We start from the raw sequence: 14,886 nt of genomic DNA on the forward strand, positions 1-14,886 counted from the left end.
GCCACTAATGTACACGCACTGACTAGCTCCTAAAGGAGCAGGCTGCGAACAGCTGGCTGGCACTTCCTGGGGTCTTGTGGTGACCTCGTAACGGTCTGTGCATGCGCAGTAGCCCATAACAGAAGCAGATGGCGCTGCAATAAATGATTGTAATAGGGGATATTCAAAATTCTGCAAGTGCGCTTTCCCGCATAACAATGTTGTCCCAAACAAGATGGCTGACCATGCGTTTCCAGCTGAAACAAAGCAAGAAAGACTGGTTTTTTGTTTGATTCTTCCAAAATACGTTCCTTACATTCTATCCACACCTTTAGCGCCTGTCCTGTAGACCACGTAGTTACTTTATAGCGAAGTCGGCCATCTTTTTTGGGGCAACATAGTTATGTGGGAAAGCGCACTTGCGGAATTTTGAATATCCCCTATTGGAGAATGTGTAGCTCCCTTGACTTCCATTGAACGAGTCGTGGCTGAGTGCAGCTGCTGCAGCCACTCTTTTCCGCGTGGAATTCACTGAGGAAGCACGACTCAGAGTCACCAACATGGCACCGAAGCAGCCATCACTTGTTGTTGAAGTTTGTAGCAGATGTTTTCATGCCCCTTTCAGTGTCGGAAAATGAGTGGTGGTTAAGGTACTGTCGTGTGATTCACGTCTGTGGTTTCCCCCCCCCCCCCCCCAGCCGGACCTGGCGGCCTGTGAGCTCTCCCTGCGGCAGAAGATGTGCCTCCTGTGCCTGATGGAGATGGCCTTCCAGCGGCCAGGCAGCCGCCTGTCCTTCGAGGAGATCGCCACCCAGACACGGCTGCCCCTCAACGAGGTGAGGAGTTAGGCCTACTCTCGTTACCCGTGAGCACAGTAGTCTTTCAATACTTTAGCTTCCATTGCAGACAGCACACGGGTGCTTTCCACGATGTTTTTTGGCAGCAGAGTGAGCCGACAAGCAGGCTAGGTGAGAGCTACCTTTTGCTAGCAGCCGGCTGTGGGTGATGATGTCGGCCTTCACCAGAAAGAGAAAAAGGGAAAAGAGCGTTTTTCTTGTGAATTATTAAGCACAGAGTTAGACCTGAGTTAAGTTTTTTTTTCTTTGTGGCTCTGGTTGGGGTAGCAGGGAAAACACAGCAACACCGCTGTAGTCACAGTCATCATCATCATCAGCCTGACTATGCCCACTGCAGGGCAAAGGCCTCTCCCATGTCCTCTCTCCAATCAACCCTGTCCCTCGCCAGTTGCGGCCACCGTATCCCCGCACACTTCTTAATCTCATCCGCCCACCTAACTCTCTGCCGCCCCCTTCTACGCTTGCCTTCTCTTGGAATCCACTCCGTTACCCTTATTAAGGACCAGCGGTTATCCTGCCTTCGCATTACATGTAGCACACCCAGCAAATTGATAAGGTACATTTTCCCGCTTTCCATCACCAGAAGCATTGTGTGTAGGAGGTTCTTCGTGTAGTGATGCTTGGCCAAACGAGTGATGCCTTGTTTGAGAGGCTGCACAAGTGCCGTGATGCTGGGTGGCAAGATGAGGAGCTTGATTGTGTTAAAATTTTCCAACTCAAAATGGGAGGATGCATTGTTAAGCACTGGCAGGATTTTTGTTTTTTCTGCTACGAAACGTCGATCAAACAGCCGGATGAATTCTTCAAAAGCTTGGCTGTCATTTGCGCTTTTTGCTTGCTCCTGTAAACAACGCTTGGTAGCAGTTGACCGCCTTTAAAGCACCTTGGTTTGGCGTACCTTCCAATCACGAGGGGTGGCAACTTGTGGCTTCCTGTCATGTTGACTGCAAAAGCAACTGATATTCTTTCTTTTGCAAGCTTGCCTCCGGTGCAGTTTACCCCCTTGAATGCCGGCGTTCTGTTGGGCAGAAATCGGTAGAAAAGTGCCGACTCATCGTAGTTGAAGACATCTTCCGCGGCGTAGTTGGCGAACTGTTGGCGCAGTAGCCCATTCTTCCATTCTTTGGCACCCTCCTTGTCCGCGTGTGTTGCCTTTCCGCACACCACCCTCGAACTTATATTGTAGCGTGCTTTGAACTTAGACAAGCAACCGTTATTGCAAGAAAAATTTTCGCAGTTCAGCTGGGTCGCCAACACTTCCGTTTTTTCGGCGAGAAGTGCCCGGTGGCCAGCAGGTTTTCGTATCTAGCTTTCGTAAGCCACAGAGCCAAAGCTTTTTCCACGTCTGGAAAAGCAGATCCCCTCAAGCGGCACCTCTTCATAAATGAGATGTAGCCCCGCTTTGCAGCTTCTCTCAAGCATTCCAGATGCCTCAGACTGTTGTTAAGGGCAAGTCCCACGCATGTACTAGTCCACTCTTCGTTGTTCCATTTTCAATGGAATGAGTAATGTTCAACTTCTCCTTCACTGTCAGTACGTGATACTTCGGTCGAGTAGGTTTTGGCACAGTACCGGCCATTCGTGGACACACTGACACAACAACTGCTTTACACTTCTCACAGCATCAGCTTGGAACAAAGGACGCCACCACAACACGCGCAGACAACTCGCATCACATCCACGATGCAACTGCACGCAGTGCGAGATCGGCGCAAGGTCGTGAGCCTGAATAACATCGCAAACTTGGACGAGGACCGAAGGAAGACACATAGACGGTGCTGTCTTCCTGCAGTCTTCGTCCAAGTTCGCGCTGTTATTCAGGAAAATGTCGTACCAACTCACCCAAGCATCCTCTTTAAGGGGCGACGCGGGTCTTGAAATCGCGAAAAATGGTCAAAAATTGCAATTTTCAAAAATTGCGATTTTGAAGTCTTTAATGTCCCAACTATGTCCCTACAAAATATTATAGCTCAATTCCTGCTCGAAGTATTAAAAAAACGGCAATTTAGAGACGTCGGTGAGCCAAAACTGAACGCCAAGCGCGAAAGTTTGCCCCATTTTGAAGCCGCCGTAGCTCCGCGCGACGCGAACCGATCGGCGCCATCTTGGTCGCGTTTGAAAGCTGGTTTCTCGCTCTCCACTCTGGCGCCTCTCACAACGCTGGAGTCCCTCGCACGACGGAGCGATCGGCGTCCGTTCTCGAGGGGGAAATTGCCGCGAGGCGGCCGCTGATTGGGTAAAGCGCGCTTCTCCGAGACGCAGCCCTCTGATTGGCCGTGACGCATGGCTCTCCTCTCGCCAGCCGCCTGCGCCTCCTCTCTGCTCTCGCGGACGCGCTCCTGACTTCGCGTCGTCTGCTTTTGCACGCACATGGTATTTTTCGCGCTCCTCTTTGTTTCCTAGTATTTCTTGTTCTGCCTTTTTTTCCTCATCGTTCTTGTAAATATTTTGACTATCGAATCGCGTCTTTTAACCTTAATCGCTTCTTTTAACCTTGAATTTCTTGCTTTTACGTGTATTTTCCTGCCTGGTGTCTTTGTTCCGCGTGTCGATGGCACGAGACGCGCGCTTGAAAGTAAGCACGCGAAAAGCAGTCGGCAAAAAGAGACGCGCATGGAATAAGAAGAGCGCCCCATCGTCGAGAGCTACAGCTTCGGTGTTGCCGCAAGCTGGTGTGCCGTCGGTGGATTTTTCTGGACTGAGCTCGTCAACAACAGCTTCGCCAGTGTGCGCGGCTGGACCGACCCCGTCGACAACGTCAACTTCGCCGGTGGACACGGCTGGACCATGCCGATCGCTGCCAACTTCTTTACCGCGAGTTTCTGCAGTGCCGGTGGACGCGCCTGGACTAAGCTCGTCAAAAATGTCAAGTTTTGGTGCGCAGCAAGTCGCTTCGAGTTCCGTGTCGTCGGAAGCGGCCGAGCCGGCGGACCTAAGCCTAACGACATCTTCGGCGTTTCCGCACGTCGCTTCAGTGCCGACGGACACGGCTAAACCGAGTTCGCGTGCTCAACGCTTGGACACGGTGTTTTTCACGGAGGCGGAATGCGCGGAGCGCGAAAAATACGCAGACAACGTGAAGACTTCATTGGCGAATAAGTCCGCGACTTCCCGCAAGTTCGAACTTATGAACGTCAGCGCAGTGAGTGAAGACGACGATCGCGGCGGCACAGAATACATCATCATCGATCTGGCTCTACTGAAGAAGCTGTTCGCGTCCACAAGCTGCACCAAGTGTGGGATGGCCGCTCTTCAACTCGCAAAATGCAGCGAGCGAGAATATGGCCTAGCAGTGAAGTTGCTGCTCACATGTTCAGGTTGTGATTTCGCTGAGCGGCACTTCTCGTCGCCACGAGTGCCCGGGAAATCAAACATCACGCCCTTTGAGGTCAATTTGCGTGCAATGAAGGGTATACAAAGTATAGGGAAGGGAGCGACTGCCTTAGCAGATTTTTGTGCCACAATGAACATCTCCCATCGAGGTCTTCACCACAAGACTTTCAGGGGGCACATGGACACCATGGTGAAAGCTTGCCAGGCAGTAGCTACTGCTACAGAAGCAGCAAGCGTCAAAGTGGTCAAGGACCTCTACGAGAACTTCCTCAATCCAACAGGAAATGTAGATGTTATATTTGATGGCACATGGAAAACACGTGGCCACAATTCAAATATTGCAGTTGGCTGCATCATAGAGTTGTACAGTGGCCTAGTACTCGACCACGTTGTCCTTTCAAGGTACTGTCGTGGGTGCCAAGGGGCACCTGATCCCAGTGATGATGGCTACGGTGACTGGGCTGCGAACCACAAGTGCATGAAAAACATTGACTGCAATGCCGGCCGTATGGAGACCGAAGCAGCGATGATTTTGTTTAATAGGTCTCTGGAAAAAAATGGGTTGCGGTACACAACCATACTTTCCGATGGTGACAGCCGCACCTTTCATGCGTTGACCCAGGAAGGAGTGTATGGATATATATCCATCGAAAAAAAGGATTGCCTGAACCATGTCCACAAGCGGATGGGGACAGCTCTTCGAACTTGGTTGAGAAGAAAAAGGCACAAGGAGAATCTCTTGGTGGAAAGGGCAACCTTACCCAGGAGAAGATAAAAAAGATTACCAACTACTATGGATACGCCTTGCGGAGCCACAGCCACGATGTTGCAGGCATGAAAAAGGCAGTGCATGCCACGCTGTTGCACATGACATCGACAGATGAAGCCCCAGACCACAGTTGCTGTCCTCAAGGTGTTGATTCGTGGTGTGCCTTCAATCGTGCTTTGGCAAACCAAGTGGAGCCACCACCACACAAAAACCCTCTTCCAGGCCATGTTCGCTCTGCACTTGAGCCAATCTTTGCAAGGCTGGGCAACGAGGCCCTCTTGGAGCGCTGCAAAGATGGCATGACCCAGAACGCCATCGAATGCCTGCACTCGGTCATCTGGAGCCAAAGCTCCAAGAACACGCACGACTCATTGCTGGCTGTTGAAAGGGCTGTTGCAGAAGCAGTTTCTCGCTTCAACCAAGGAATGGCAGCAACTAGCAGAGCTGTTGCAGCGCAGCTTGGTTACAGTCCTGGGAGCTGCCTCATTCGTAGGAGCCTCGAAAAGGACAAACAAAGGCTGTGCAGGTCTGACAAGGGTCACACCAATGCCGAAAAGGTGAAGAAGAGGATGGCCAAGAAGCACAAGCTTGACAGAACCCAGGACTACTGCCCAGGGCTTTTGTGAATGTTAAAAGAAAGTAGCAAGTGACTTTCTGAGCTCTTTTTTTGTCAAGTGGCAATGCCATATAAAGATTTTCACAATCTTTACTTGAACAGATTTCTGTAAGTTTGGTTTTATTGTGTTCGGCAATAACTGGGCTGCATGCTAAAGCATTAATTTTTTCCATATGACCAATAGACAAAAGTGGCAGAGTAAGTAAATCTTTGAGTGCAATTTTCTCAGCTTTGTGTTTTTGGTCAAATGCCTTTGCCTTACGGCACTTTTCATAATGTTTGCATGAACGGATTTTAATGAACTTGGTATCATTTTTTTGAGTAAAACCTCAGCTACATCCTAAAGCTTTCTGTTTTTCATTTACCCTCATAGACTAGCAGTTAGGTCTGATGTAAGCTAATTACTCCCACATTGTTTTTTTTTCTTCCAATTTTGTTATTGATTCATGACCAATATAATGACTTTTTAAAAATTTCTTTAGCTTTAGGATGTGCAATGGACCCTTGGAAATGACACCATTTCTTTAAAACCAGTTTTTTTAGTTAAGAAATTACCATAACGGCCCGTAAGAAAAGACATATATAGGGAAAAATTATACTGCCATATCTTCATTTCTAGATGAGATATTTAAAATCTGAATATATATTTGGAATCAGCATTCAAAGATATATATGCATGCCAATTTTCAGCAAGATATATTAAGAAATAAAAAAAAAGTTTTCAAGACCCTCATCCCCCCTTAAGGTCGGCAGGTCACATGGGCAAGGTGGACGGGGATGGTTGCAGCGATAGGGGTGGCGACGATATTACTCGGTGATGAGTTCGCGCGCAAGAACACAGAAGCGGCCGATGCTTCCTGGGCTCCTCATTGACATGGACATCGCCGCACTCACGGAACATGGCCGAAATGGCTGCAATGTTGTATTGCCAGTGGTCCGCACGTTGGTAATGCTTTTCGGAAAGGCGGAATATGTTTTGCGTCACAGCACAGTGCCTGCCAAACTGCGACGGCAAGTATGCCTGCGATGAGCCACTGTGCCTTGAGCGGTCAGCCAATACATGGGTTTCAGTGGTGGCCAAGCCGGGGAGTTCTCACAACTATGTTTTAGCCGTAACTACTTGGTAAGCGGGTACGTATTAATGAGGTTTTACTTTATAATGATCGACAGTTTCCAGTTCAGCCGGTCGGCGTGCACGCGAGCAGTTTAGCGGCAGCATCTGTGACGCCGTAGTGTGTGGCAGTTGTTTTTCGTGTTGATGCGATGGCCAACGTGCCATTCCACTACTGTGCAGGTGGAGCTGCTGGTGATGAAGGCCCTGTCGCTGGGCCTGGTGCGGGGCACCATTGACCAGGTGGACCGACAGGTGGACATCCAGTGGGTGCAGCCACGGGTGCTGTCCCGGGAACAGGTGAGTCAACCGTCTCTGTGTCGATGGAAGGGAGATTCTGATCAGTGCTCACTTATTATGTACACTCTCAAATCAGAATCAAATAATTTATTTACTCGCATAATAGGTGCACCCCAAACATGGCACTGTGGTCAGTACTGTATTTACACGATTGCAAGCCGACGCCCCCCAACCTTTATTTTAACAAAGTGTTTGCTGAACTGACTACTAGTCCTCACTAGTGCTGCTGTGGACCCACAGCACCTACGACATCGCGTGGAACAGCCACACACAGTTTTCAGGGATGCTCATTTTAAACTTCTGTTTGGAAAGCTTCATCTCCAGCTGGAAACCTGCCCCACTTAGATCCTTGAAAACCTCGGCGCCTGGAGTCGAAAATTTAGGCACGCAACTGCCACACTTCTTGGCCATGTCAAATTTCCAGCCCGCTGCACGCTTGCCATGTTCAAGAGTGAACTTCTAACTGTGTAGCTATTAAGGTGCTTGCCCATTGTCTAAAATACAGTCGAGCCCCGCAATAACGAAACTGCCGGGGAAGGAAAACCTTTTCGTTGTCGTGAGAATTTCGCTGTCGCGAAAATGGACAAATAAGCAGACCCATTACCTTCCAGAACCAAAAGGCGCTCATTTTGCTCTGCTTGACATTGCTGTGCAGGAGCTTGACGACTCTGGCTTCGCAGCTTGATAAGCTATGCATAGCTTCGTCGTCGTCGACAACACTTTGGCAACGATGCAGTGCCGTGCTTTAAATCGACTTAGCCATCCAGCGCTCGCCTTAAAGTTGTCATGCCCCAGAATGCACGCGAAGTCAATCGCCTTTTCCTGCAGAAGGCTTCCAGACAAAGGCACCTTGTTCGCTCTCTTGTTCAGGAACCACTGAAATACGGCTTTGTCCACGTCTTCGTAGACCGCCGTTGCCAAAGTCTTGTTCTGAGTGTGCGCGCCATTCTAGAGTGCCGCCATGATGCCATTCTTTGATTTCAGAATCGTAGAAAGTGAGCTGCACGGGATACTGAACTCCTCCGCAATGTCAGTCTTCTTTCTGCCTTTTTCAGCTTCGGCGATGATTGCAGCCTTTTCCTGCAGCGTCAAAAACTTGCGCTTCTTTACAGGAGGCGCCATGTTTCCGACAGTCAAAAAAACAACAAAAAACACTGTACACAACCGAGTCGCGGGCGAATTCGGCTTGCACAAGGCGGCCGGTGAGATCGGCGAGATAGAGTGGTCGGCGCACTAACGAAAAAAAAAAAGAAAGGGTTCCTTGCTCTTCCCAGGTTGGCCGGCGGTGTCGTCACGTGAAACGTCACGTGCGTGCGTAGTTGCCAACAGACGGGCTAGCAAAAAGCCGCTTTCAGCGAGCAAAAGAAAAATTGCTTTGCTATCATCATCATTACCGAACCAACCGAAAGTAAACAAAAATGGCTGCGCCGGTGCTTGTTGGCAGGTGAAATGAATGGGCCCGACTTGTCAGATGAGTGTGCTGCTGCAGTTTTGCCCATTCTATGTTCCCGACTGGCTGATGTGCCGAAAAAATGTTGCAGATCACTACCTCAAACTTTCGTTAATGCAGGACTGCTTTTTAAAAACCCTTCGCTGTTGAGAGGGGACAAATGCATTGAACCCTATGGGAGTTCGCCGGGGGCGCCGGAATTTTTCGTTGCCGCGAGAATTTCGTTCTTGAGGGCTTTCGTTATTAAGGGGTTCAACTGTAGCAACACTCGGTGGCAGCAGACGAAAGCCACAACAACGATGAACTAACATTCTACCACAGCTGACCACAGATCCCAGTTCTTTGACAGCCACAAAAAAAAAAAACTGGAGCTGGTGATGCTGATATGCTGATGCCGATATGGATAGCGAAAGCTCGCAGCGGAGAAAAAAGATGATGTGATGATGATGAGCTTGGCCTCGGGCGCCATCCGTGGGCGGCACCTGGAAGCTCTTGTGTACATGTGTGGCCTCCGCAATCACATGAGCCATTACATGATGAAAAATGAAAGCAGAAAACGCGTTAGGTCTGAAGTCAAGCTGTAGGTGATGTCCTGTTTCAGTCTCTGTTTACCATCCATGGACCTCTAACCTGTTGCCAGTGAATGTTGACCAACATGCAAACTGTAGTCATTAATCATCATCGTCAGCCTTTGCTTAAGGGGGGAGACACTGGTCTTAGACCTGTTTTCCTTATTTTTAGTCCAATCCTAGTGAAACCGTACCATCTTGCTCAGTTATACTGATTTCAACAATGAAATTACCTGTCTCATAAATAAGTCAGTTCCAAAGATAATTAATTTTAATTAGTCATTCATTGGTGCAAAAAAAGCTGCTCAGTAAAAAATCATTTTTAATCCACAGCTACATAGTATTATGAGTAAAGAGTTCAACAATCAAAACCATTCTCCCATTTTGCCCTCATTAGTAATTTTACACCACTTGGAATATCAGCGTTCAAGGTGTGAATGTAGTGCATCGAAGAACTTTGCGAAATTATAAATTTTTGAAGTGCGATTGAACAGATATGCTTTGATTACTACACACACTGTGCCTTCAGCTTCCCTTAGCAAACCGTATGATATCTCTATCTGTCCTAGATGTTGAGATACTATTGACATACTAAGACAGGCAGATGTCCAAAATTTTCATGCCATTAAATTGTCTGCTCCTGCATGAATCCAGCCCACACGATGATCTGAATTTAATATGATGGTCAAAATGCTGATTCCTTGAAGGAAAAAATGGGTACAGTTGGAAAATAATAGCTGAAGATCCCATAAATCTCATTTTTTGAAAACAGATTTTTTGGTCATTTTTTGGTCTCAAAGACCAGTGTGCCCCCTTAAACATTTGCCAAAGGTTCTTCTCAGTGTCCTGATTGTGCCATATGTCGCAGCCAGACAGCATTGGTTCAGCTTGTAACGTGCCACAGTAGTCTGGCCACAGATGACGATAGCACGATTTTCGGAGCTGTACAACGGAATGGTGCGTCGAGCTCCCATCTGGCTGAGCGGGTCCTGACAAATATATTTGTGGACATCCGACAACGACTTGTGTCAGCTCTTCTCCAGAAGCTGAAATGAATTTTGAAATTTTCCATTTTGTGGCCTCAGTCGGGCGCAGTTTCTACTGGCGGCCTTGTGCTTGCGATGTCATGGTGTTCCAGTCTGCGCTTGGTGATTGAGAAATGTTTGAATTTTGTTCTGTCCTATCCATCTCCTTTTCACATCCTTGCCTCATGTTGCGGCTTGTTTTTTTTTTTTCTATCGGAGAGAGGTGTCCGCCGCTCTTACACTGCCTCTGCCTATGCTGATTCTTAATGAGAAGCACTGGAAAGGCACTCTAATAATGACCACGCTCCTCTTGTAGCTAAAACACCTTCAGCCATAACAGTGACGCTTTACATCTGGCTGTCAAAAACAAGGACACGATATCAAGATCCTTGTTATCCACAACTATCTGGACTGCAAAATATGACGGAGATGGCTGGTATCGGGTAGCTTCTTTAGTGTAAAGCTTACAGAAAACGATCCTGCTTTGGTCCATTTTTTTGCTGAGTCACCATTTATGGTGCAAGGTTCGATGAAATGGTCCTTGTGTTCAATGACGTCCAAAAGCAAAAAAGGTCATTTGCCGTGTAAACGGTGCTGCTATTGAACTGGACACTTCGACCATGTACACACTAAAGTGCAAACGGTTAGGCTTTAACTGCTAACTGCGAGGATTCAGTCTGACTACATTCTAAGCTGAACTAATGCTTTAACGGGTACATTCTGATGCGCCTTTACGTATGAAGGATAGCAAGGAAATGAATCCTTTCTGGCATTCAACATTTCTCAGCCACCGTGTGTGTGTTTGTTTCGTGCAGATTGCGGCCATGAAGAAGCGGCTGGACGCATGGAATGCGGATGTGGCCGCCATGGAGAAGCTGCTGGAGTCCAAGGCACACGAGATCATCTCTCTCTGAGCTGCGGACAGAGTGGAAGGGCAACAATGCGCGAATAAAGAGTGGCGTGCGATTGATCTTTGATCATGATCTGGTTGATGATCAGTCTGGGTGCTATTGAATAGAGCTCCTCGATCATACCAGTTGCGAGTCTCCGCTCTGAAGCCTCGCATACTCTGTGACAATTTCTTGGTCATGTAGCCAAAGCTAAAGAGCTGAAACACCCTTTTGTTGTATGCAGTGGAATGTAGCCCCTGGTTGCTGTTTAATTTGCTTCTTCTTAAAACATATTGTACTGGTAACACTCGTTGAGATTACGAAGTTTGCAGGAATACGGTGGCCGCAACTGGTGAGGGACAGGGTTAGTTGGAGAGACATGGGAGAGGCCTTTGCCCTGCAGTGGGCGTAGCCAGGCTGATGATGGTAGCACTCGTTATTTAGAGTATAGTATTTCTACCATGACTGCACATTTTCATCGTTAGAGAGTTGCGGCAAAAGCGTTTTTTTATTTCAGCAAATTTTTTAGATACTTGCAGTTACATGAAGTTTCCACAGATGGTGCCAGCTACACCAATGACAGATTGAACGATTGGATAATTGGATAATGCGGTGAGCAACATTCCATGTTGCAGACCTACTGTCAAACTATTGGTGTGTTGACGCAGTTACAGGCACTCCACACCTGTATGTTTCTATTTATTGCGAAAAATGGGGTCGCGGAACATAGTTTTTGTGGCCACTGTGCAGAGGCTAGCAGATGGCAGCAGCAGCAACTGGTGATTACAAATTGTTGCCTTCATCATCATTGGCTTCAGAAGGACTGAAGTCTAGCACCCGTCTTATCCTTTAGTTTATCTATTTGTGATTTCTGTCCTACTGGTGTGTTTGAGTTAGGGGGAGGTCCTGAACACCTTTGGGGCATTTGTTCACTCTGTGTGCAGAGGTGTCTTTACAGTATTTAGCACTCACAGTGCCATTGTATATGTACTAGCAAATTGTATAATAGTAAGCATCGCGAATTTTAGTAAGGACTTTCAGTACGTGCCAAAAAAAAAAAAGGTGGCCATATTAATCTACATATTTACTGCATTCACTCTTATTGCTTGTAAAGATTTGAACATTATTTATATGTTTGTAGTGCTACTGCGAGGGTAAAAATTGTGGGAAACAATTGCCTATTTGTTTGCAAGGAAAGGTTTTCTCTTAAAACATCCTGCTCCTTTTGATGTGTGTTGGTGAGTAAAGGGTAGTGCAAATTATCGATGACTGGGGCGTCGGACCACACTCCAGCTACCTCGACACACCTACAACAAACTTACTCATGGGCATACATAACACATTAGCCGAGCTTACAGAAGCTTACCGTACAGCACAACTTGAACGCCTCTCCTCTACCCCCACAGGCCGCAGTATCATTAAGAACCTTGGTCTTAACCCAACCAACGCTCTCCAACCTACATACCCCACCCCTGGGCCACCCAGAAGCTTTTAACAGTGCATCCACTCCCAAAAAACATGCACCCAGTCCACCACCAAGCTGGACGTGCAGCAAGAGCCCAGGCACTACACAAGCGGTATAATCAACACATGAAACCAATAGAGTGGCAGCTTGGAAAGCAGAGGGTAAAATTTATAAATTGGTTTTTGAGGAAAGGAAGTGCGCAGTATCTGTCTCATGCACCTCGGTGGACACCTGAACCAGAGAGGTGCATAACTGCCCCCTTGGAACAGTGGACACCTCAATCGTGCTTTAAGCTATGTGGTGGTAGTGACAATGTGCACTGCATGCTTTGGCATTGACAACCTTGAGCCAGAAGCGCTGCCAAGGTGGCAGGGTGGGTGGGGACTTGTAGATATAAAGACAAGCTAGAATTTCTTACCACTTATGGGGGTGGTGGTGAAAACGTTCATTGCCAATGATGTAAATGGTAGCACTTGGATGCCCCCTCAATGTGAGGAGGCACCCTTACAACGCAAAGGATAGCCCCCGGAGCGCAATCCTTCTGCGAGCGCTGGAGATGATCCGGCGCTGGTCTTGAGCGGACGAGCTGGTCAGAAGAGACTCCCAGTAAGACTCCGCCGCGGTTGGTGATGGGGGATGAGGGAAGGTGGGGCATGTGAGGAGGGTGTGTAAGAAGTCTCCTGGTTTTCCGCAAAGTTTGCATGATGACGGGAATTGGTCTGGGTATCGGGCGTGCAGCAGTATTGGGTATGGAGCAGTCCGGGTTTGTAGTTGTCGCCGATCTGCAGCCTGTGCTAGGGTGAGGGATGGAGCTGGGGGTGCGTATTTCCTTTGTTTGTCTCGGTAGTACGAGAGAATATCACGGAAGGAGAGCAGGTGCTCCGAGGCCCGTAGAGGGGGCTCGACTCCTGTCCGGAATGTGAGATCTCGGGCTAGGGAATGAGCCTCCATGTTGCCAGGGAGGCCAGCATGTGCTGGCGTCCAGATGTGGGTTAGGAGGCGCAGGGGTTGCCAGAAGCGTAATAAACGAGCAGCGGTGCTGGATATATAGCCCTTGGCATAATTTAAAATGGCAGATTTGGAATCGGTGGTAATTTTCGTGGCAGACTTCAACGTACCACTTATGCGGGAGAACATCCCGTTCCTCTCGCTCGTAACGGCTCCCACAGCTGTGACAACTCGCGAAATACTTTCGCAGACATCGTCTTTGAGAACCAGGCATGGGTGCAGCAAGTCGAGCATATATCCATAGTAGGATCTAGTTTACGGAAGGCTACAATTACTGCTAATAATTCGGCCAGATAAATTGGAGTGAAGTCAGGAAGCCGGAGAGAAAAGGACCATCCCAATGTAGGTGAAAAAATGCCCACACCTGCCTTTTCACGATCCTGCGAGGCATATCGCGGTAATGCGAATATGAGAAGGAAAGGACCTTAGGTGGTCCTGCAACAAACCGTGAAGGAGAGGAAAGGGCTGCAGCTTTGCATTCGATGGGAAAATGTCATCAAATGCAATCTCGACTGAAGGAGAGATGTTATACGTTGGATGGAGATCTATGAAATGAATGTTTAAGGGATCAAGGAGAAATGCTGCACGCAACATATCTGCAGAGTATGCAAACAAGACCAGGTGGCATTTAAAAAACTGCAGGTTGACTAAGAAATATTATACTGGAGATGTGAACAGGTGAGTCGCATAAGTTTAAAAAGGTTTGGACTGTTAAAAGGCGAAACCTAGCTAATAAAGATGGAATTCGCACCTCAAGGTGCAGGACAACTTTGGCTACATATTTTGGAAGTCCCATACAGAGGCGCAACGCCTCGCGCTCCAAGAGCAGAAAAGGGCGAAGTTTATAAGCAGCAGCTCCTGAGAACAAAACACAGCCGAACTCCAAAATTGGGTGGACATGCATTTTATATATCAGCAGGAGTGTGTGCCTTTGCATGCCTGACCTAGCGCTGCAAAGCCTACGCAGGATGCCAACTGCCCCAACTCCTTTTACAGAAACTTGCTCAATATGTGCCCGCCAGGAAAGAGTAGAGTCGTATATCACTCCAAGATACTTCACTGTTTGAACTTGAGGAATTATGTGATTTCTATAAGCAATGCAGATGCTTACAGGATAAGAAACCGGCGAGCCCACCCGTCCTTTTTTCTCTTCCTTTTCAACGGTGCCCTCCGTCTCGGCCACTTTCCCTCTGCGTGGCGCAGGGGGTGGATCATCTTCCTTCCTGAGCCAAACCGTCCCTCTTCCCTCACTACTTCCTACCGGCCAATAGTGATGAACTCAGTCCTCGGTAAACTGGCAGTGGCGGTCTTAGGGGGGGGGGGGGAGCGGAAGGGGCGGTCGCCCCCCCCCCCCCCCTTTCCAAAAGCCTTTGCACATTTTCCCGAACGTCCGTTTTCGGGCTCTCATAGGGCGAGATGTAAGTTTTGACATAGAACTGGAAATATTTTACGTCTGTGATGTGTCAAGTAGTCCCCTACTTTGTACGTTCACTGTGTTAGTGGCTGTCTTATTT

At 48.2% G+C, this 14,886-nt stretch overlaps 1 protein-coding gene across 1 annotated transcript in view; it reads left to right on the forward strand.

Moving 5' to 3' along the window:
- Rpn9 (regulatory particle non-ATPase 9) overlaps positions 1-10,976 on the forward strand; it is a 39,708-nt gene extending 28,732 nt beyond the window's left edge. Inside the window, exons 10-12 of the mRNA XM_089558907.1 lie at positions 678-815; positions 6,849-6,965; positions 10,825-10,976. Coding sequence (XP_089415033.1) covers positions 678-815; positions 6,849-6,965; positions 10,825-10,923 — 354 coding nt within the window. The 3' untranslated portion in view covers positions 10,924-10,976. The remainder of the gene's footprint in view (positions 1-677; positions 816-6,848; positions 6,966-10,824) is intronic.
- The last annotated feature ends 3,910 nt before the right edge of the window (positions 10,977-14,886 follow it).

This window comes from Amblyomma mixtum, chromosome 9 (assembly GCF_055824585.1).
Source record: "Amblyomma mixtum isolate Tamu chromosome 9, ASM5582458v1, whole genome shotgun sequence".
NCBI classification, from domain to species: domain Eukaryota; kingdom Metazoa; phylum Arthropoda; class Arachnida; order Ixodida; family Ixodidae; genus Amblyomma; species Amblyomma mixtum.